Below are 22,803 nucleotides of genomic sequence, written 5' to 3' on the forward strand. Positions count from 1 at the left end.
AAAACTTCCAAACTTTGTCAATTGAAAAACTTGAATTTCATCAAAGTTCCCGACTGAATGACGCAACAAAAAGGCAATGTTTGTCGAATCACTGATCAGTAATAAACGAACCCGTCATTACGACAGGTCGGACGCATCCTCGAATTTCTGCATGCCTCCGTAGAACTTGCAACGAGCACGGTTCGACTCAGCGTAATTTCTCGCGTTTGCCAGTGCGTGCATTTTTGAAGAAGTAAACGAGAGCTAGAGGCTTGCAACACGCGAAAGAATGCCGAGGTAATTCCATATTAACCCAGTATTGCTCTCGCGTTGAGAATTCTTCGGCTCTAGCGAAGCATTTCAAACGATCCTCCCGACAGGCAGAAATGTCTGCCACGTAATGAAGTGTCTTTTTTTTAATATTGCTAGATTTCCATTTTTGGACGGAAGGTTAGACCGATAATAACGGGTATGCGAGCTTTAAATTCTTTTGTGATTCACCTGCTGGCTCAAAAAATATACAGGGTGGTTCACAACTGTGACACTGAGTTTCAGTTGTGAAACACTCTGTATACTTTGTAAATAAAAACTGATAGATGAATTTTTTAAACAGCCTAAATTTAGTAATAGGTACTTGTGTTTTTATCAAGCTTCTTAGGGTCTTTTTGAATAATTTTTCAAATTAGATTTGAATCATGAGTATCAAATTTGAATCTCCCTGTAAGTGGGATTTCTTCTTGAGATTTAAATTTCAATATTTTTGAAAATTCACTTCTGTAAAATGAAATTTAATCTTCCTGAAAATGAGGAAGCTGAAATTTGCCAACCTTGAAATTTTTCAAGAGAAAGCTTGAAACGAGCTTTGAAACGTTCTGTGCGATGAGATCAGACTGTCTGAACGGTTTCTCTATTTCCTCAAATCAGGAGATACTGCAGCAAGAGTGAATGCACAACTCGTCCCCCTAACTTCCGTCGTCGGATGTGGCCTGCTCCGTCGTAGCGACGAATCTTCGAATAAAATCCGAAAATATAACAAAAATAATTGAGCAATCATCACTGATGCTGAGTGTGAAAAGAAGAAGAATAGATACAGGGTGACTTGGTCACGAATCGGGACGAGTCTCCGTTTATCATTCCTTTCTCTTTCTTTTTCTATTTTTATTGTACTCAAGTCGGTACTTAAGTGATACCTTTTAAGTATTAGATTCGTCTCGATTCAGAAGTTAATCGAGTATTAATCAATTAAGCCTTTGCACTCGTATCCACTCTCGGTTATCATAAAGTGATTTTATGTGATACTGATCTGTCGTTATTTTTATTAAATAATGATAGACCGATAATAATAAGTCATTTATTTTTTAGACGTTACTTTGTTTTTTCTGTGATAACTTGTGGAATGATAATGGGTAGTGGATTTTGTTTACAAAAATTCAAATAATAGTTTTTGGAGAAAATGGGGACCCATTTTAGGTGTTTCTAAATTAGGGAAAATTGTGATAAAGTAATTATTTATTCTACACAAAAGGGAGTTGAAGCTATTACGAGTGCAAGGGATTAATTTAAGGTACATGAGTTTAATTCAGGTGCAAGAAGGCCAAGAAGCTCATACATCGTGATAAAACTCGGCCTACAGTATTAGCGAACTATAATACTCGACACTCAAGAACCTGAACATTTGGAATTAGATTTTTTATGATTTTTTCTATATTAATTCTCTTGATTTTCCCTCCCGCTGTGAAACAATCGTCATCGAATCATTGGCATTTAAGAAATCGTACGGGTTTCAATTGCACGACAAAGCGTCGTTAACTATTTAATCACTCGTTACCTCTTATCGTAATTAACGATTACCTCTTGTTATTGTCGGCTAATTGTACGCGTCATAAAGAGGGGTCTAAGGTGTAAAAGAATTATAGATGTAAATAATTACGATCCCCGTTAGGGTGCAACCATCAGTCCCGTTTTTATTACGATATAGCTTAACAATCGTGTACATGTATCTATATGTGTCTCACGTTCTCTCTGTCTTCTGTACGTAATTATACATATACTTATACATATGTACACATACGAACGTGTATACCGCATATTTCTGGCCTTTGAATTCTTGAACTTAAGTTACACAAAACCATTCAATATTTTAATATTCAAATGTAGAATCTTAATACTTCAAATTTTAGATCAAATTACTCAATTCCTAAATTTCGAAATTTATTTTCATAAGTTCTCAGGGTTATTTCACCTACCTATAAACTTATAGTTAAATAAAATTATTTTTTGTTCGAAAAATATTTTTCGAATATTCAATGTCAATTGTTAAAGCAATTAAATGAAAGTCGTTCAGAATTCATCGGCCGACGTATGTTATAAATATAACAACTGGCGCAAATTGTATTATACGTGATACGACGATCAAGAGTGATTGACGGAATTCTGGTTGGTACCGTGTACGTATATATATATGAATGAACAAAAGTTTATATATACATATATACAGTAGTCGCAGAGCAAAGAAATATGTAAACGCGTTGCTGATTATAGGCGTGAGAGTTATCGTGAACGTTTTGAAAAACCAAAATGTTGTTCAATTACACATACACACACACGTATATATATACACATATAATTATATTGTCCTCGATGAAACGCTTTCGACAGTCGATATATTGTATCTAGGAACGGTGATTATAAAAATCTAGTCGCATCTCGGTTATCGATCCGTGTTCTACAAAATATTTTTCATAGCTCTCTATCTTTATTTTTATATTTTTCATAATTTCTTTTTTCTTCCGCGAATTTAGCTGAAGTTGTGACTTGGCGTTGTAACAGCGATGTTTCCTTAATTTGCAAAATTTTATAAAATCACGGACGAGCCGAGAGAAGAGAGAAGAAAAGAAGCTTGATAAAACTCGTAGCTTTGTTAACTCGATACTCTTCCGGAGTACCATGTGTATTATCATTATTGTTATATCGTAGCCATTGTACGGAAAGACAGTAACGGTTCATTAGCGATCTTGAAAGTGTGATATTTTTTTAACAAACATATCGCAAGTACGTTCGAATTTTGCGAGTGATTTCAATGCTTGAGGCATTCTCCGACTAGATGTTCAGGGAGGATTAAGATGAAATTAAAATTGGGATCGAGATTCTTACAATTCTTTGGACCATCGAAGATCCGTCGCTTTTTTACGTTCCTGACTTTGATGCTAATCCTTTGCCTTTGCACCACTAGTTTCATAGAATTAACACGTTACATGTCACATTATTATTTCATTTTTATGAATTAACTTTAAGTTTTATTTTTTAGAAACATTATCTTGTACAAATTGAACGTCCAGGTAAATTAGAATTTTGGTTCTAAATCTTGTGATGCTCACATTTGATCTCTGTACTTAAAAATATTAAAATGTCATGTAGGGTCATTAAATATTTATTTCTTTCTCAAATTATAAAATGGTGAGAATAGAATATCCAAGGCAAAGGGTCAAGCATCACAGTGTTTCGTTCTGTGTTATTTCGTGTGTACTTAAACCGAACTTAAACTTCACAATTAACACTTTTCGGTCAGACAATTCCCCAAATCATTTTGACTATTTATACATCGACCTCCACATTATTAATAAAACGATACTCTATGTCCACCGAGTAATTATCTTGCTAGAAATAATTTAAAAAATTCATTTTTAAAACTGACCGAAAAGAGTTGACCCTTCCCCCCCAATTAACTCGGTCAAACTCTGTGTTCTTCATTGTTCTCGTTCCGTTTGTGTGTTCTCACAAGCACATGTACCCTCGATCTTCGCCCAACTAATCGCTTTCAGTCGAACCACCTCCGAAAAGGCACGTTTCGTCCACCGAATTATCCCACTAAAAAAAGGACGCAGCACGTTTAAGCATCGGAGAACTGATCTTTTTTCTGTGCTCAAATTCAGAGACGAACGAACGGCAACGCGAAGGATCTGGAACAGAGATCTTCCCTTTCGATGTACACTCAAGTGAGAACGAGTTTCAAACGCGCCAGTATGACCCGCATTTCGATCTTGAGGAACATGCAAAGGGTGTTAAGCATCCAACGCCGGGAGCTGTGAGAAGATCCAAAGAATCGGTGAAACTTCGAAACGTGTTTAGTACACGTGCAGTATCGTATAACACAAATAGGTAAAGACAATTTTAGGGTTATGATCAGAAACGTAATAGACTCGTTATATCCCCGTCGTTGGGGCTGTAGAGCGTAGAGTTCTTGGAATTGACGAAACCATGATTGTAGATGCACTTGTAGAATTACAACACGAGTTTTAATTACAAATTCAATTACTCGGTCACGTAACTCAGATCTGTCACGTAATTCAGATTATGCATTACAATTCATAATTGTATTCGTAATCGTATTGTAGTGCAATTCGTAGCATTGCATACACTATGGTGTAAACAGGCAATTGAATCAGAGTTATGAATTACTGAAGAGTTGATATTGAATCTTTTTAATTAAATTCGTCAGCAGTGTTATACGATACATCCACATCAGGATCGACAAGGAGATCTGTGATCGCGTGAGAGCACTTATTTTAATATTTTCAAGAAAATCCTCGATCGTTGTACATCGAAATGTATAAATAATTTCGATCTTAATCCTCTCGTGACTGTAGATCAGCCTTGCGTCTAAGTGTCTACTTAACTGCGTTAAGTCATTTAACTGACTTAAATTCGTTTTCGTTGTTTCGTTTCGTTGAAGTCCGAAGGGAAAAGGCTTGCGAAGGATTCACGAAAAGCAATATGTGTACACCTTCTCGTGTAATTTTGTAATCTAAAAGTCGAACTTGACGGGACGAGAGATGGCGAATTCGAACATTCACGAGCTTTTTTCTGAATCATCGTAGGTGTTAAGAAAAATTGTTCGAATATCTCTGTCGCGAGAAAACAGGTCGAAGAAATCGGTTCGTAAAATTGCGAGCTAAAAGTGTATACTCAACAGTATTCTGTACAATTTCTCGCAGGATTAAGTTTCGAAATTGTTATCAGTGCCATTGGAAACTTATGAAATATACATGGAAATGCGCTGCAAGATTTATTGCGAAAATTAACCCTTTAATTCATTTCTCTACGAGAAGTCTTTAAAACAATTCCACTACGATAAAATTATTTCTTTTTATAAAAGTGACTTTAGGTGTACTATTAAAGGGTTAAAAGAGATGGATCGGTTGTCCCAAGAAAAGTGTAGCATCTGTGACTATTTTTAATTGCTTACTCGAAATGTCTATTCTAGCTTCACTCCCTCAGGATGCAACCGTTCCATTTCTGTATACACGGAAATACACATCCATTGAAATACAAACAATTGTACGAAACCTGTCAACTTTCGGGCGATACTATTCTGATTATCATTATCACTATCACCATGATATTATTTAAATAAAGCAGTTACTATTATTCTTACGATTGTTTCTGTTATCACGAAGGTAACTTCTCAAACTTTTTATTTCTTTGTTCTGTGTGCGTGCGTGTTACGTTCAAAATGATCGATAGATCATTGAAAAGAACGTAATTTATACCCTCCACCCTCGGCGCACTTTATTTTTACATCCTTTTCTTTTTTTTATCGACATTTTTTTCTTATCCTGGTTTCTTTATTTGCACCCATTTCAGACCCACCTGTAGTCAAGCGAAACGAAGATAATTGTATACAAAGAAAAAGTACGAAAATTTGTGTGCACGAGAGAGAGAAAGAGAGAGTTGACTGCGGAGCCTGTGAACCCTTGCAGTTGGCGCATTTAGAAATCCTTCTACCCCCTCGGAATTTACGTGAAAATTAGGACGTTGATGTAAGTCCAAGACATAGGCATATAAGTGTACGCGTTATCGGCGTATTTATAGGGTGTTCCGAAAATATCTTTCGTCGTAGTTAGAAAAACTTCCATTCCATCTTGAATTTCACTTTAAAGTATCAGCATTAAAATCCATCTTCTATTCAATTTTATTATTTCATATTTAATTTTTGAAATATTTCGTACGCTATCATATTTTATTTTGTCCAAATTATTTTTCTATAAAATTCAATTTCTTATACAGTTGATTTCTGAAAGGATATTTCGGAACACTTTGTACTAGCAAATAAAAGATCGCATCGGAACGATTTGATTCTAAGAAATCGTCTCGAGTCGATTGTAGACAATTTAATTATTTATTTTCTATTATTTGCGCTGCACCGTCTCCCCTGTGGGATTCTGTCTCGAACGCGATCGACGCTAAACGCATGATATTTCTAAGACTGTGAACTTCGTATACAGAGTGTCTCACAATAGGTCCTTGAAATGAGAGGTAGCTGACGTGATTCTGAATAAGATTTCCCTTTGCAGAAATGAGGTTTGAAGCTCCGTTTTTGAGTTATTAAAGAAAAACACGGATCAATCAGAGCGCGTAGTGAAAGCTTCGAGTAGTGGTTGAGTGCGCGCAAGCCTCACGTTCTGATTGGTCCGCGTTTTTCTTTAATAATTCAAAAACGAAGCTTCAAACCCCATTTCTGCAAAGGGAAATCTTACTCAGAATCACGTTAGCTACCCCCCATTTCAGTGACTTAAGGACACCAGTTATGAGACTATATTTTTCTTTCTCACAATTTCGCGAACTCGAAGCTCGTCGATTGCAGGCATCGTCGCCTTGGATTCCTTCCACTTTTATCTCTCACGTCCATAACGCGTTATTGCTGCTCATTCCTTGGCCATGCGTGTACACAGATCAGAGCATTAATATTATGTCAGCATGTTCTGTGCGTTACGATTAGTCATGAGTTCACTGTTTTCAGTCCAATACTCTGCATGATAATTAAAACAAAGCTTTCGTGAGAATCGCGTAACGATCACAGAATATCGACAAATTAGAACGTGTCTTCCTCGAAAATTTACTTTTCCATCTGACTAGCGTAGTTGCATAATAATCACAGGATATTAAATTAAATTATTTTAGATAATTATTTAAATTAAGAACCTGTCTTTCTCGACAATTTATTTTCTATATTAGGGTAACGATTACGGGATATTAACTAATCAAATTATTTTAGATAATTGTTTGATATAAGAACCGTTCTCACGGTATGGTTAGTTTAAACGTATAGTGATCGTGATATATACAAATCAAATTATTTAAGAATTTCATCGATCGTGATGGTGTCGGAAATTAATCACACTGTCACGTTCGATGTTCTTTATTTCTCGTTGAGAAGATATTAGGTGAATCAAAATCGGTTAGTTCGATCTGAGTCATTTAACGCGTTGAATGCCACGAGATACCTCGTCCGAATTATTTATCAAATAATTCAGAAAAGATAACAATTTTCATGTGATAAGAAAATTTAATCAAAGAATGCATATCTTTCATTTTATAATGCAATGAATTTTAATAAAAATATAGTAACTTTAAATAAAAAATTTTTGTTTTAGTTTATTATGTAGAAGATGACAATTTTCTTTTGAATATGGTGTTCGACGCGTTGCATAACTGATTTGTGAAAAAAATTCGCGTAGGAGGGTGAAGTTTCGTCGAACATCGAAGTATCGATGTGGCTCGAGACGAAATCGCGATCAACGTCAATTTGCGAGAACTCGCTGCACTTGAACTCATTCAAGTGACTCTCGCGACGTTCACAGGATTACTACTGTATATATTTATTAAATGATATTACGTGCATGTATAAAAGAAAAAAGAAAATGTACAGGGTGAGTCATGCAGCTGGAACCTCTCATTCCTGTTTCGTCAAAAATAAAAAAATTGAAGCTCTTTTGCAAAGTGCAGCAAAGACACACACAAAATTACATATCAATTTTACTGCATCATTTCACCCTTGAAAAATGCATTTAAAAATTGTAGTACAAAAAATGGAAAGTGAAGTTGCACTTTTTTGTTGCAACACTGCACTTTTAAAAATGCATCCCCTACTGTGTAAAGTTGCATTAATTAAATTAGCTAAATTCCATTATTGCATAAAAAATTGCACAAAAAGATGCAACTTTCTGCAGGTTTAGAAAATGCAGTTGCACTTTTTTGTTGCTACTGCACTTTTAAATATGCATCCCCTACTGTGTAAAGTTGCATTAATTAAATTAACTAAATTCTATTATTGCATTAAAAATTGCACAAAAAGAAAAGCAACTTTCTGCAGGTTTAGAAAATGCAGTTGCACTTTTTTGTTGCTACTGCACTTTTAAATATGCATCCTCTACTGTGTAAAGTTGCATTAATTAAATTAGCTAAATTCTTTATTGCATAAAAGATTGCACAAAAAGATACAACTTCAGTTTACAAAATGCAGTTCACTTTTTTGTTGCAACTGCACTTTTAAAAATGCATCTCCTACTGCGAAAAGTTGCACTAATTAAATTAGCTAAGTTCTTTATTGCATAAAAGATTGCACAAAAAATACAACTTCAATTTAGAAAATGCAGTTGCACTTTTTATTGCATCTTTCGAGAAAAGTGCATAGAAAAACTCTTTAATCATCGAGACAGAGATGGTTCGTTTTAATTGAACGATTCACCCTGTGCACATGTATATGTATGTTTATACATATATAATATATTATATATAAATATGTACACATATGTAGATGTCGGACTTTATCGTGTACATCGATGCATTTATATCACACGCTCGATCGTGCACCCTTTGCATTTCCCTCGGGATCCCCGTGGTCCCGATACCTCATGTTGCTCGCACGATCGCGGCGATGTACGATAAGGATGAATAAATTATTGTTGCGTTCTATTTATTTATCACGGGGCAGTTGTCCGAAATCGCGTGTGTCTGTTTTTCGGGAGATTTCGCTCGGATATGGAATCTCTCTGGCAATAATTGTTGTAACAATAAAATTTGCAAACATGACTTCTCGACCTCAGTTATACCCTCCATCCTGTTATCGATATTAGATAAAAAATTATGTATGTTAATAAATTGAGTAACTTGTTTAATAGACTTTCATCATTTATTTCAGTTATCCTTTCCACAAACGTCAGAACATATCTTACATTTACATGAAGTTGAACTAAGGAACTTCATAGTTTAACTTCCAATTTGTGTGAATATTCTCGTTATGTCAAATGTATGCATTTGATGCAAATTATTTCAATTTGAGTGAAAAAATCTTTTAGTATAAATAGTTTTCGTTGGTCGATTTCATCGAAGAAATTAAAACGTATGACAAAGCACGGGCCTAACGAGAAGGTGACTCAACTTACTTATAAAGCCTTATGTCGAAGTAGAATTAGGACAGAAGGTGCCTCGACCTCGTCCGGTGCAATATATCCTGCATAAGGTAAGTACTAACTAAGGACACACGTTCAAATAATGAACTGCGTTATAATAAGCATCCTAATTAATATCTCAAGGTTCCATTTGTTCATCACAAAAAATTCTACGATAAATGACTTAATTGTATTTATTCAACGCTTAGATCTCGCATTATGACAACCACCATCTTCAAAAATGTCTATAAGTAACGCCTTTTGAAAGTAGGAAGTCTACCCCTTTCTACGTATCGTGTAACACGAGCTGCCATAAGATAATCAGTGTATTCCATACCTCGATGACGTCATATTAATTAACTTTTAACCTGCGGTGTTTAAAAAGCACGCTTGTAAACGCACATTCGAATGAACGCTATATGAGTCAAGGCTGCGCTGGGACCCTTACCTACTTTTTCCTTTTATGGTAGTGAATCGGACCGACGATCGTATGGGATATGACGATCTTACGCAAAGATTCGCGCATGCCCAGTTTTCGACAGCTCAAAATTAAGAACTGAAAAAAAGGATCTACATACGTATTTTGAATCGATACGTATTCTTGTAAAATGTACTTCACGAGTATATTCTCCTATTTAAAAAATCTACAGGCAGAAAGATCTGTGTCCAAAACGTTGGACATCAAGATATTCGTAATTTGGAAAATGCTCGAATTGTTCGATAAATCTCGAAATAAATTGCGCAAGCGGCCATGCTAAAAGCGTTGTCCGACTCATTGCGAATTGACCATGACACGAGTTGACTCAAGGAGATCGAGTGAGATGCCTATAACCCCAATGCCAAAATTACCTCTACCTAATATTCTCTTCCTTGCTGGAGACAGTACATTTTGACCAATAATTTTGTATACAGTGCTATGGTTCACGATTCGAGTTAGTGGAACACGTACTCAACGCGAAAAATATCTGTAACCTTGTCTCGCGATGACTTTGATCTTGGTAACAGATTGGAAATTAGATCAAGGAATCGGGAACGTAATCCTCGATGAATTTCTTTTTTTCTCCTATGAAACTATTTTACTTTCTCTATCAAATTACGATTACTTTCTAAAGACCCACAAGAATTGTACCATGTAATTCCATGTAAACGATGCTTAATTTATTGCATATATGCAATCTTTCCCATTTTAGAAATTACTTCTCTTATTTACACGCTCGTTGAAATTTTACTTTATGCATATTTTAACACGTTCATTGCCACATTAATTTTCAATTGCATCGAGTAGTCTTTTAATTTTTTATCAATTTTTTTAAATATTTTTACAATATCTTGTTACATTTATTTTCTATAGATCTATGTAATTAATGCGAAAATTTTTTAAAATTAGGAAAGTGAATAAATATACATGTTAAATCAGTATAGATACTTAAGTGTCACCTATATATGGGTGACGTGGCAGTCAACGTGTAAATAAGAAAGGTTTACTAATTTCAATATTGAACATGAATCACAATCAGACTGGTACTTTATTAATTTTACAGTCCATACTATAAGAGTAGATTTATAGAGCTAAGCTTTGCAAAGCTTTCCAAAGCTCCTTTCTCCATATGAATCATGGATGTTCAAATCTCTTGCAGCCATCGGAACCTCCCACCAAATGTTCCGATCCCAAGAATGGAGTCACAGAAGACCCCATTGTTTCTCCCAGATTCGCCAGATCTCCAGAGGACGTGAAAATAACCGGGTCCTGTTAATCGTCGTCGAAGCATCGCCGATTCTAAAGATAAATTCCGCGACGGTGTACGTTTTCACAGGCCCGTACGTAGAAAAGTCTGATCGGGGCACCGATGGTAGGGATGGGGTAGAGAGAGAGAATCGCGTCCTGCCACAACGTCATCGTCGTCTTTTACGATCGCGAGCTGCGAAAAGGTGGGAGCCTCGAACGCCTGTAACCGAAGCTTTCTGCCGACCAGTCGAGACTTAGCCAGCGAGTCAAACGCATCCCGGACGACGAACGAACCTGAATACTTACCCCGTGAGTAAACATGTGCATTCCTCTTTTTTTTTAACTGTCTCACTCGGTCGAGTCCACTGTTCTTGCTCGTGCCCCAGAGGTGACTTCACGAGTGAATGAAGAAAAGTGACGTGAAGACGTGTTTTAGCGTGGAAAGTGAAGAGGATTCCTTTTGGACTTTTCCCCCGGAAACTTGGACTTGGACAACTGGTAAATTCGAACTGTTTCTACGCTCGCAAGCTTCTGTTCCTCTTTGCTGAGCGTGGAAATTTGCATATTTGATATTAGCAGTCATTATCGTTGAATCTCTTTGCGTTCCACTTGAGCTCTGAACTAGAATCTACCACCAAGCCTTTCTACAGCCTCAAAAATCTGATTCTGGTCATCAGTTCCTTGAGTTTTTAAATTTAGTTGCTCACTCAGCCATCAATTTGGTCTACTTGGTCTTTGAAGTACACGAGAATTTACTTTGAACTTTCTGCAGTCTCAGATTTGATCACTAGCTGATAAGATCACCTTAACTATTTTAAAGACTCAATTTACATATTCCATCGGTTGTAAATTCTCGTTGAGATTCCTGCTGCAATCTCAGACTTGATCCAGTTTAAATTAATAGCAAGGGTTCGGATGCAAACTTAAATGCATATCGTTGTAGGTAGTCGTTATTGTCGGAACTGTTCCTCGTTGATCTCGTAAACTAGTATTTGCCTCGGAGATCAAGATAACTTATGAAAGCTGAAGAATTTCTTCTATCGCAACCGTGTAATCTGTTTTTAATTAGTAGGATCGTTAGAGGCACTTCCTTAAAGACTTAAATGTCTCAATTTTCATTCCTAGCTGTAATCTCGAGATTTTTGACAGTCCTCTTTCTTAAGTACTTCAAATTTACGATGATCGAAACTGCATTCTGATATCGTAGACAACTTTTTATTTGCCAGAGTTGTTCTCCGTCCCCAGTTTCTTGTTTTACAGTAGTTTGTCGAAACCGGCCGCATTCCAGAATGGCGCATTTGAAAAACGACTCGACCTGTTGTGCGAATTTCGACGACCGTTTCGCAAGGACAGGCCCGCAGCGCTTCGTCGAGTAATCACAGGCACAGCGATATCCTCAGAAAAGTTATGAGTCATGAAAAATTTCAAGCATTCACGCGTAACCGCTGTGACAACATTGTCCCAGACTGCCGATCTCTTTGCCTCGCTACGTAGACGAGAGGAATTTCTGTTACAGCCACGGTAAAATACCGTAGTCTGTTATTCCGAATGCTGGCTGATAACTGATTCCCCGGGCAAACGAATCGAAAACGTCGCGGTATCGTTGTTTGCAAAGTATCGGGCATCCTAGAGACTTTGTACCATTACTATTTGTACTTCGTGAAGGACGTGAAGAACAATTAGGCGTATCTTATCTTCTGCGCTATGGAAATTTAATTTTCGGAGTATACATACTTTGTCTACAAAGTCTTTGGGTCTATAGAGCTGGTAGATTTTATAGTTTTAGTGTGGAACGGTATAAAACAGAGTTTCTTAAGAAAAATCATGATTTATACTCTAGATTCATAACACATCATTAAATTACTCGTTTTGCTAAATAAGTCATTGACTTTAATCACTGAAACTCGTGAAAATTTGATACAAATTCTGTAGCGAGTGTACCAGTGTCGCCATTTTCCCCATGGTGTCTGCCATGTTCGTCTATTGTTATGCACGAAAGTCATGAATGGTCCAATTCACCCCGTTTCAAAGATATTGCATAAAAATGTACAGAATTTCAAAGATATCTGTTCGCAGAGAGGGAGAATTTTCTTTCGAGCGTAACAAGACACCAATCCGAATGGAGTAACGAATCTCTGCTACGCGTAACCCGAAAAGGTTCGGCAGTCGGCTAGCGACGATACCACCCTCTCCGCTTGCGAGTAAAAATAACCCTCTTCTGATACGCGCGACTCCGACAGCTTATTTTTCAACCAACGCTATTTCGACCTCGTAATCCGTGATTTTCCATAGCTCCGATATTTTCCATCGTGACTCCCTCAACTATTTAAAAATAAAACACATCCTAAAATTTATTTGGAGGAAAATACAATTTTGTACCTCCCATTTTTTGTGAAATAATTCAGTAGACAATTGTACATAGTAATTGTACAATTTGAAGTATTAATTCTGTGCAGATGATTTGGAAGTTATCGAGGGAGGAAACTGATAATACGAGTTCAGTTTCTTTGTAACATTGTGTCTAGAATTTCTGTTTCTTCGAACTCGTTGGAATTCCTTTGTACTTTCGTTGCTTGCTTACCATCTCTGATTACCAGCGAGTCAGAAATCGTGAGCATTGGTTAGCAACGGCACGGATGCAGATGCCACGGATATTATTAGATTGTTGCAAACGAATCGACTTGTTCACGACCCCAATATCTGCAACATTGTTCAATATTAAATTAAAATCACTAAAAGTCTATAATTCTCAAGGTCATCAACTAGAAATTTTTTTCATCATTGTGTGCTCGCTAGATGTATATTTCGTCTAAATCTCGTATTAAGTTTCATATTACATAAATTTCACACTAGTACATCGTACTGTGACGATCAGCTATTTATATCAGAAACATGAATGAACTTATGTAGCCATTTTCATCAGACCTCAAGTTTCAAGTTGATACAACTCCCATTTTTATGTCATCGAACCGTGTCAGACTTTTCGTGTCTACAAATCGGCTATTTGTAGCAAACTCGGTTCACTGCGACCTCGATCAAGTCGTCGAAAGAAAAGGTTTCTTTTATTTCCACAAATAGAATGCTAAAGAATGAACCTCGCCTAAGTTGAAGACCAAAGAATGTTACCCCGAAGAAAATTAACCCGTTGGCTATCCTGCTCCTCGCCGTATCGCGGCGCAGTGAAACGAGCGCATAAAACGAAGGATCCTTTCGTTTCGCTCGGTTCGTCCTGGAGGATCGCATACCTGAGCGTGACGTCACGAGAGAGGAAGAGAAGCGCGAGCAAAGACGTTTGATTTTATATATACGGACAGGGGCACAGAGCCCGGGCCATCTTGAGCAAGAACCTGCCTCTATAAATAGGATATCCGGTCGTTCGCTAATTATACTTCGATGCATGCTGTCCGCATAGGGAACTCGCACGGATCCTTCCGTACGATCCACGGAATTTCCACGGCAATTATCGCCTCTAGGAAATGGCACGCAAAGAAAAAAACAAATAACGATTAACATAGGTCGCGGTTAATTGCGTACACGGTTTCGGTCTCACGGCCATTGTCAAACGCTTCCTTGAGAATTGGTCGCATTCCGTGGATCGTGAAAAAAAATTAAAAAGTACAATTCGTCGATGGAGATCGTATGAGAAGAACGATAGGAAATATTATGCGGTTATTGTTGCAGGCACGATTTCCTTTTTTCTCTCGTGAACGAGTGAACGAACAGAACCACAGCCATGGACGCGATCAAGAAGAAGATGCAGGGCATGAAGCTGGAGAAGGACAACGCGATGGATCGCGCGTTGCTCTGCGAACAGCAAGCCCGAGATGCGAATGCGCGAGCTGAAAAGGTAATTGGATGAATTTCAAAGGATTTAGGTCCATTATGCTGATTGGATACAAGCTAATCGATAATTTGCATTCGAACAGCAAATTCGGAAAGTTTGCTTTGATGAATAAAGAAAAACGTTCTAACAAAATTATCTGTTTGTTTGAATTGGATCATTGGTATAGATTAAAATCTGTATGAATCAGGCAGCTTCTTCTAAACGAACTGATAAATAAAAAAGCAGGCAACGCGTCTTCTAGAAAGAGAATAAAAATAGCGATGAAATAACGGGGTCGTAATAAAAATTCAATGTAGGGTTGGCGATCGTTCAAGAAATGTAATTATAGATCTGGAGTTTTGGTGTAGGCATGAAATGTAAAAATACATATTATGGTAGTTTCCTGCAAAGTAGAGAATATAATTGACATAAAAAATTGTTCTTTTCGTAAAGGCGGAGGAAGAGGCTCGTGCTCTGCAAAAGAAGATCCAGACCATCGAGAATGAACTCGATCAAACTCAGGAGGCCCTCATGCAGGTCAATGCTAAGCTCGAGGAGAAGGACAAAGCGTTACAGAACGTAAGTTAATTAACGTACTCAATTATCGTTAATAATTTACTCATCAACCGTCGATAACTCTTATCAAATTTGAAGTCCGAACTTGTCACATAATTTGCAGTCTGAACTAAGAATGATGATTCAGCGAACAAATATTCTAAGACGGAAGAGTAAAAATATTGACAAGATAAAGTTATTTCCGAATAGGCGCGAAACTCTTATCAGTTACGATATTGTTACCGACGGTAAAATGTCGTTTACCGACCGCGAGATGTCGCGGTGATCGTCTGCGCATGCGCGCCGCGCGGAACAAGTGCATTCCCCGCGAAGTGAGCGCACAGTCGAGCGTTAGTACGCGAAGCTGCCGCTTCGTCGTTCGGCTGTTCTCGGCAAACTTCGGCTCCGTGTCCTATCAGGCGGTGGTGGGGGTAACCTGAATCGCGAACAGTACGATAGACGAGGATAGAGAGAGAGAAAGCAAGATAGAAATCAGAGCAGGACGGTGCAGAGAGCGGAGAGTAGCGTGTCTCCTCTCGTGCATGCGTTTCGTAGCGCGGCACGGTGTGTGTGCGTGCAACACACGGAAAGACAGACAGAAGGACGTATGCGTGGCGCGGTGAGAAACGTGTTACGAACAGTGACAGACAAGATGGCGGTGTGCCTTGTGCGGTGGTAGTAACGGTGGTGCGTGGAGCACGTTAAAAAAAAATAGTGGAACAAAGGGGATTGTTAAAGGGTTGGCAGCTGGTTACCGTAGCATGGAGCCAGCTTTTGCATCGACCACGAGACGTCGCGGTCATCAGCATCATCCGCGACACGCTACGCGCCGACGTCTCGACGCCTCCAGCAGAGGACCCGCGCAGTGTGGCCCTGCTGATATCGTTAAAGACTCGGCGATCGCCAACAACGAAACGCCGACGACTGCAACGTCACCGAGGCTCGACGAAAAGAGCAATGTCATCGACACGGATTGTTCCCAGGCGGTGACAGTACCCACGACCGTCGGCGCGAGGTGGCTCCGCGATCCGACGGCAACGACACCCACGAAAGACCTAACGTCCAACGAACACGCGAACAATTTGAAGAATAATTTGAAGAACGATGACAGAGAGGAGGACGTCCGACAGAGGCTCGCGCAGTGTAGCCTGGACGTTCTCGACGAACGACGCGAACAGTCGGTTCACGATAGAAACGAAAACGAAAGCTGTGACAGCTGCGAGAAACCGTCAGACGAGTCTCGATCGAGACCACGTGGGAAGGAAATATACGAAGACGAGTCTGTCGACTCGAGAAGCAAAGAGAATTCACCGGAGCCTGAGCACGCGGTCGCGAGGGCTCGCGGTGACGGAAACTCCGACGACGAGTCAACGAACGTCGAGGAGGATCCGGAACTTGCCGAACTTGCCAAGTTGAGATGTCCAAGCGAGCGGGCCGAAGTACAGGCCGAAAGGGAGAGGAGAAAACGAAGATGTGCCGATTATCCCGGTTTGGCCTTCGGGTGTTCTATATTCTCCAGCGACACGATGATGAAATTCAGTCTGATAAGGAACGAATTGCAGAATATCATGAGCAACCAGTTGAAACGGGTCAGTATCGCATGATACAACTGTGGTGCGCCCCGAGTACGTGCTTACTGTAGGGATGTACGGGTATCTGACGGATATCCGAGTTGGATTTACAAATTTCCATATTAACCAGTAGGACTGTCTAAGGGCCCATGCGTGTCCGGTACCCGCACATCCCGAGTGCAATAGGCGTATCAGATGACGCAAGGTTACCACATGACGCGACCTTGGCGCACTTTGTCGTCGGTCAGTAGGTTCTCGAGGGTCATGCAGCCTTTGATAACGAAAAGCAATTATTGATCGAAATCTCGCTTTCTCTCTCGAATATCCGTGATCCTTCGTTTATCCGACACGTTGTTTTCTCGTTACACCGGACGAGGTGATCTTCTTGAATTCGATACCTTATATGGTGGAGAACGGGTAAAAATACGCGTAGTTAGGTTAGGTGATCTTAGCGGTTACCCGCGATGACGTTACAAGTCATTAAATCATATGTTGTCTTAGACCAAAGGCTAAAAATCATATGTATTATTAATTGCCTTATTCGAAGTATGCGTTTTTTCCTCTGTACATCCATTCTGGAAAATTACTGGACCGTCTCGAATACTGATTAGAGAAAGGCCTGATTAAACGCCTTGATTCCTCGTTGCCAACTGGAAATCGAAATCGGTTCGCGTTATCGCGCTAAATGAATAATGCACTACTCGTCGCGGCTGTGTAATAATAATTAAGCGACCATTATAAGCACTTCTGGCAGCAATGGAGTTCTTACGGAGGCTTAACGATGCACGATCGGCCGACAAAGAACACTTATCGTTAGGGTTACTGAACGAAGACAATGGGTTAAGCGTGATTCTTTTGCCCAACACGATAAATAATATTCAAGTGTTACAAAGGCCATATGTTCTTGAATCGTTAACCAATGCGTCAGTGTGCATCGACGTGACGTTTTCACTTATTCGTTTTTGGGTAGGCCCCACCTTTTTATATATATATAACTCTGATTGCAACATTTCCAAACTTGGGAGTATCAGCGATTCGAAAGTAACGATCTTTCATTTAGAAATGCTGCTATAATTTTACCTTAACCTAATAGACTGTCAACAAGATGTGTATCAACAATCTATATAATTATTACAGTAGTCAATGATCCTATCAAATAAGAAATTTTTCGTTCATGAAATATTTTTGGAAAATTTCGATAACGAACTCCAGTCGGCAGCGTCGTTGGTGACGTGTACGTTAACTAAACACAAGTAACACTCGTCAACATTCTAAAAATACATGGCGTCTGTACACCGATCTTGTGGCCTTTTATTCGGCACTCCAAGAGGGGCATTGCGTAAGCATTGCTCCCGGAACGTGCTCCCACAAATCCGCTTTATTACGACCGTTTAAAACGACGACGATACAGCATGTAACACCGTTGCGGCATGCTCATACCGTATTGCACACAAATTTGAAACACGTCGCCTGATACCGACCTTTGAGACAGATTAACCTCTTTCGCGCTTTCGTCATATTTCGCGAAACACCGTGCTGCCATCTGTGCTGGCATTGTTCGCATAACTCGTGCAACTGACCGTAAGCTGGTGTCTTGAAGTTGCAATTCAAATTTCGTTGATTGCTCCTAATTCGATGTTAACCCGGGTTTTGCATCCGTTTAAATTTGAAGTAGATACGTTGAATGCTAGATGGAGCTGCAATCGGCGTAATTGGAAGTGCGCATCGAGCATATGACACTTTTGACTTTACGTTCTATTCCGATTATTCCTTCTTATTTATTTATGAAATATTTTCACAAATTACAAATACCTAATTAGCAATTGCAAACACGTGAAATATAATAAAATGAAACTTATTAAAAGCGCTTAGCAAATAATTTAGAACTACAAAATAATATCACGTTCAATGGGGGCTTCAAAATTAAACTTCTCGTTTAGTGTATGACTTAGAATAAACGGATACGTGACATTCCGCTTACGTCATAATTTTTTATGGTGCTTTTACTACTTCAATAAAACCTATGCCGACATACATTTGCATTCGTGTCAATTTTAATATCCTGTATTAAAAGGTTGTATCCGATCACCACATGGTCGTAATGTATTTACATCAAATCAGGTGTTTGATTTTTTTTATAATCGACAACGTTTAATCTCGTGTAACGGTTATGCCATTGAACTCAATTTTTATTCAGATTTACGCGTCAACCGTCCATCTTATTTACTCGCAGTGACATTGAGAAATCGCTTACTGGAAACGATTTATAAAAGAAAGATAACGTTCGTAATCGAACATTATCATCATCGTGGCGAATCGATGCGCGTCGACCCTTGGATGCGGATGGAAAAGCAGAAAAAGCGAAACAACGTAGGAATTGTTGTCGAGCGTCCATTCGAATGACTGGGCGCGCTCGGGACGGGCGCGGTATTTCCGGGGCTTTGCGCGCGACGACACGTCGATCGGCGTAGCGATACTCGGCGTGCGCATCAAGCTTCGTGACGCGGTCACGATAATAAAAAAGATGTTGTCTGACCAATAAACCGAATCTGCGTGACCTCAGTCACGATTAGACGCAAACAATTCTGACAACGATAACGTTACGTTTAATTGATTGATAGTTTTCACGAAATATGGATGAGCGTGTGTCGTTAAGGGCAAGGGACTATTTGACGCGCGCATGGCGGTAGTGCGCATGCGCGTCCAGGCCGGGGGCGGCCATCTTGCTTTCCAGTCAACAGCAGCCAGTGGTCGTCAGTGCACGACAGCTCAGAGGCTACGAAACTCTCTCTCTCGTACGGGTACCGGTTGCCTCTCGTACCACGACATACTTAATTCTCGTACGTCGTGTTCACCGGTTATCTCGTATTCCCGACATTTTCGTCTATTATTCGAGTTCCAACTCGATCCGCGTCCGAGACACGTAACCGCGGCGTTTTTATACAAAAGTGAGAGAACGCTACGCACGCGGATTCTAGCAGCATGTCGACGCAAGTGCAGGGCACCCTTCTCGACGTGCTCAAGAAGAAGATGAGGCAGACCAAGGAGGAGATGGAAAAGTACAAAGACGAGTGCGAGGAATATCAGAAGCGGCTGCAGGTGGAAGTGATACGACGCGAGGAAGTGAGTGAGAAGTTACTTCACGACCACCTTCGTTTCCCCGTGCACAGCGGTTCGATAAGTACAGTTTACCCGTCGAGCATAGTTTTCTTTCGCTCCCTTTTATTCCAGTTTCGTCGATTTCGTTTTCGCATAACCTGTTCGTCGATTCTTCCATGACGCCTTAGACAGGGACGTAAATGAAACACTGGGAAAAAGAATTCAGATATAAATACTTGATCGTTGAAGATCGGTTATATTCGGTCTAGTTATGATTGATTCATTCGACGATCGATCGGGTGATTAATTTTATGAGAACACGTATTGCACGTATCACCGCTTGTCTTTACCGGAAATATGGTACTCAACTTCATGGGATTCGTTTGGAAAAACATCGATCGGTTCGCGAGAGGGTATATTGCAGCGGTTCTCAACCTGTAGGTCGCTATTTCCAAGGGGTCGCAAATTTTCTGGGGGATTCCCATGATTATACGCTGATGAGCACGCCAAGATTTTCTAGGGGAAAGATCCCGCCATTCGTTGATTGTCATAAATTTTCCAATTTACAAGTTATGACATATTTGAAATGTATAGGACTAGGAAGTTTATGAATTTGAAAAATTAGAAGTTTGGTGATTTTTCTAAAGCTCTCCAAAAATCGAAGGGAAATAATTCGTAAAGGATCGATTCGTATAGTGTCAGGCACGTCGTCAGGTTGGTGGGTTGTGGCTCTGGAGAGGGCAGGCAGGAGAGTATAGAAGGGACACACCGACTCGACTCGCACTCGAGACATTCTTGATACAACGAGGACCGGCTTGAAAACTCACCTTGCTACCCTCACGGTCGCCAACGATCCTCCCGTGCATTTGAAAACATTGTATCGCTAGTTGAGGCAATTAATAAAAGTCCGCGGTGCGTTAAATTAACTGGGGTCTAACGTTTCGCTCGTGTTTCATCGTTGACTGACATGTGTGTATTGAAGCGACCGGGTCGCCGATACAATCGATCGTACATTGATTCGGGTACGCAGTATTGATTTATAAACCGTCATAAATTATTCCGGAGATATTTTTGACCGTAATAAATTGGGGTAACCATTTATTTTTATGGTGAATTTAAACGAATGAACTTTTAACTAAATTTGAGGATAAAGGTCCTAGAACAAACTTACCAACAATGGTAATAGATTTAAGATTTTCAAGCCCCGGTAGATTGACTTTTGGAACATGTTTGCCTACCCTAAGCCGATCGAATATGAGCTAGAGCAAACATATGTGATATGTACGGTTCATCAGCCCCGGTTTAATTTAACCCTTGCAGCGATGGGTGACGTTTCATCCCATTTGAATTATTTGCAGTCGATATAAGTTTAAAATAATTTTCTTTATTGCATTAATAGATTAATTTTAATTTTTAAAGTAAATTTATACTTAACAAAAAATGTCAAAATTATTGCAATATATATTTTAATTCCTGCTATACTAAAATGTTATGTTTCTGTTTATTTTTGTCCTTGTATCCTCGTAAAAATTCAGACGTTGTACACTGTCCTAGGGAAATTCGAGCACGATGATGCGTCGACGCGTGTCACGCATCCAAAATCGTAGCTCCTTTTTCGGAACATATTTTGTCGACCATTACTGCGCACTTGCCAACGTTATTATTTACACGAGTGACATTTTACAGTCGTTAGCGAGGCCCAAGGTTGAAATTGAAATTTATTTTCCTTTGTTGAGACCATTTCAACCCCCCCGCTAGGAAGCCTTGTCGTAGACTTTAATATCCTGTTCGTCTACGGTGGCAAGCTTTGTGAAATTATCGATTAATGAAGTAACCGAGACGGTTCTTAGCGCATTGCGTGCCATTTCATGGAATTGTTGAGGGATAACATTGTACCGGCAATGGGTAGGGTCTGGGCCTGGTCCCCTTCAGAATATGGGTCGGACCACCCATGGTTAATTGGGGTCGTAGGGCGTTGCTTATTTCACAATAGAAATTCGTATTCCTTTAAAATTGCAATTTTCTAAATGACGTATCCTAATTTATGTGCTTTCTAATTTTGGGATTTTTGAGAATGGAATTTGCAGGGTCTAAAATTTTCTGTAGTTCAAATTTTGAAATTGTCCAATTCTTTATATTAAATTATGTAATTATAAAGAATTATAGGTTATAATAAATAATCTGATTTATAGTTAATCTGTAATTATAATTTATAATTCTTTATAATCCAAAAGTCCAAGTTGTCTATAGATCAGATTTTTTAATATCTCAATACTCTACAGCCCTAATTTTTAAATTTCTAAATTGTCTTTGGTCTTGATTTCTAAATTCCTAATCTATAGTCCAAATTTGAAGTCCCCCAATTTTCTACAATTCAGATTTTTAAGTTCTCAAATTTCCAAATGCTTATATTTCCTATAGACCTAATCTTTAAGTCCCAAATTATTTATGGTCCTAATTTCCAAATCCCCAAATTCTCTATGGTCCTAATTTCCAAATCCCCTAATTCTCTATGGTCCTAACTTCCAATTCCTCAAATTCTATATAGACCTAATTTCCAAATTCCCAAATTTCCACACCTCCAAATTTCCACACTCCCAAATTTCCACACCCCCTAATTTTAACATCCCCAAATTTCCACACTCCCAAATTTCCACACCCCCAAATTTCTACATCTCCAACTTCCTACACCCCCAAATTTCTACATCCCCAAACTCCTACACCTTCAAATTTCCACACCCCCAAATTTCCATACCCCCAAATTTCTACATCCCCAAACTCCTACACCTCCAAATTTCCACATTCCCAAATTTCCACACC

The 22,803-nt window shown here is 39.1% G+C and overlaps 2 protein-coding genes across 42 annotated transcripts in view; both read left to right on the forward strand.

The window, feature by feature from the left end:
* PIP5K59B (Phosphatidylinositol 4-phosphate 5-kinase 59B) overlaps positions 1-8,936 on the forward strand; it is a 39,464-nt gene extending 30,528 nt beyond the window's left edge. For 12 of the 15 annotated variants that reach the window (XM_076535202.1, XM_076535203.1, XM_076535199.1 and 9 more), the window contains one exon: positions 3,912-5,412. In XM_076535202.1, the coding sequence (XP_076391317.1) occupies positions 3,912-4,067 (156 nt within the window). In that variant the 3' untranslated portion in view covers positions 4,068-5,412. Of the gene's footprint in view, positions 1-903; positions 3,135-3,911; positions 5,413-5,622 lie in introns of those variants that run through there. The other 3 variants (XM_076535214.1, XM_076535207.1, XM_076535208.1) reach the window with 2 other exon arrangements.
* A 2,095-nt stretch (positions 8,937-11,031) lies between these two features.
* Tm1 (tropomyosin 1) overlaps positions 11,032-22,803 on the forward strand; it is a 42,665-nt gene continuing 30,893 nt past the window's right edge. For 2 of the 27 annotated variants that reach the window (XR_013039276.1, XM_076535220.1), the window contains exon 1: positions 15,674-16,902. Coding sequence is in view for 22 of the 27 variants with exons in the window: in XM_076535220.1 (XP_076391335.1) it covers positions 16,075-16,902 (828 nt within the window). In the remaining 5 variants the exon portion in view is untranslated. Of the gene's footprint in view, positions 11,245-11,414; positions 11,434-14,616; positions 14,783-15,211; positions 15,338-15,473; positions 16,903-19,081; positions 20,008-22,803 lie in introns of those variants that run through there. The other 25 variants (XM_012289290.2, XR_001096467.2, XM_076535224.1 and 22 more) reach the window with 25 other exon arrangements.

This window comes from Megachile rotundata, chromosome 9 (assembly GCF_050947335.1).
Source record: "Megachile rotundata isolate GNS110a chromosome 9, iyMegRotu1, whole genome shotgun sequence".
Lineage (NCBI taxonomy): Eukaryota > Metazoa > Arthropoda > Insecta > Hymenoptera > Megachilidae > Megachile > Megachile rotundata.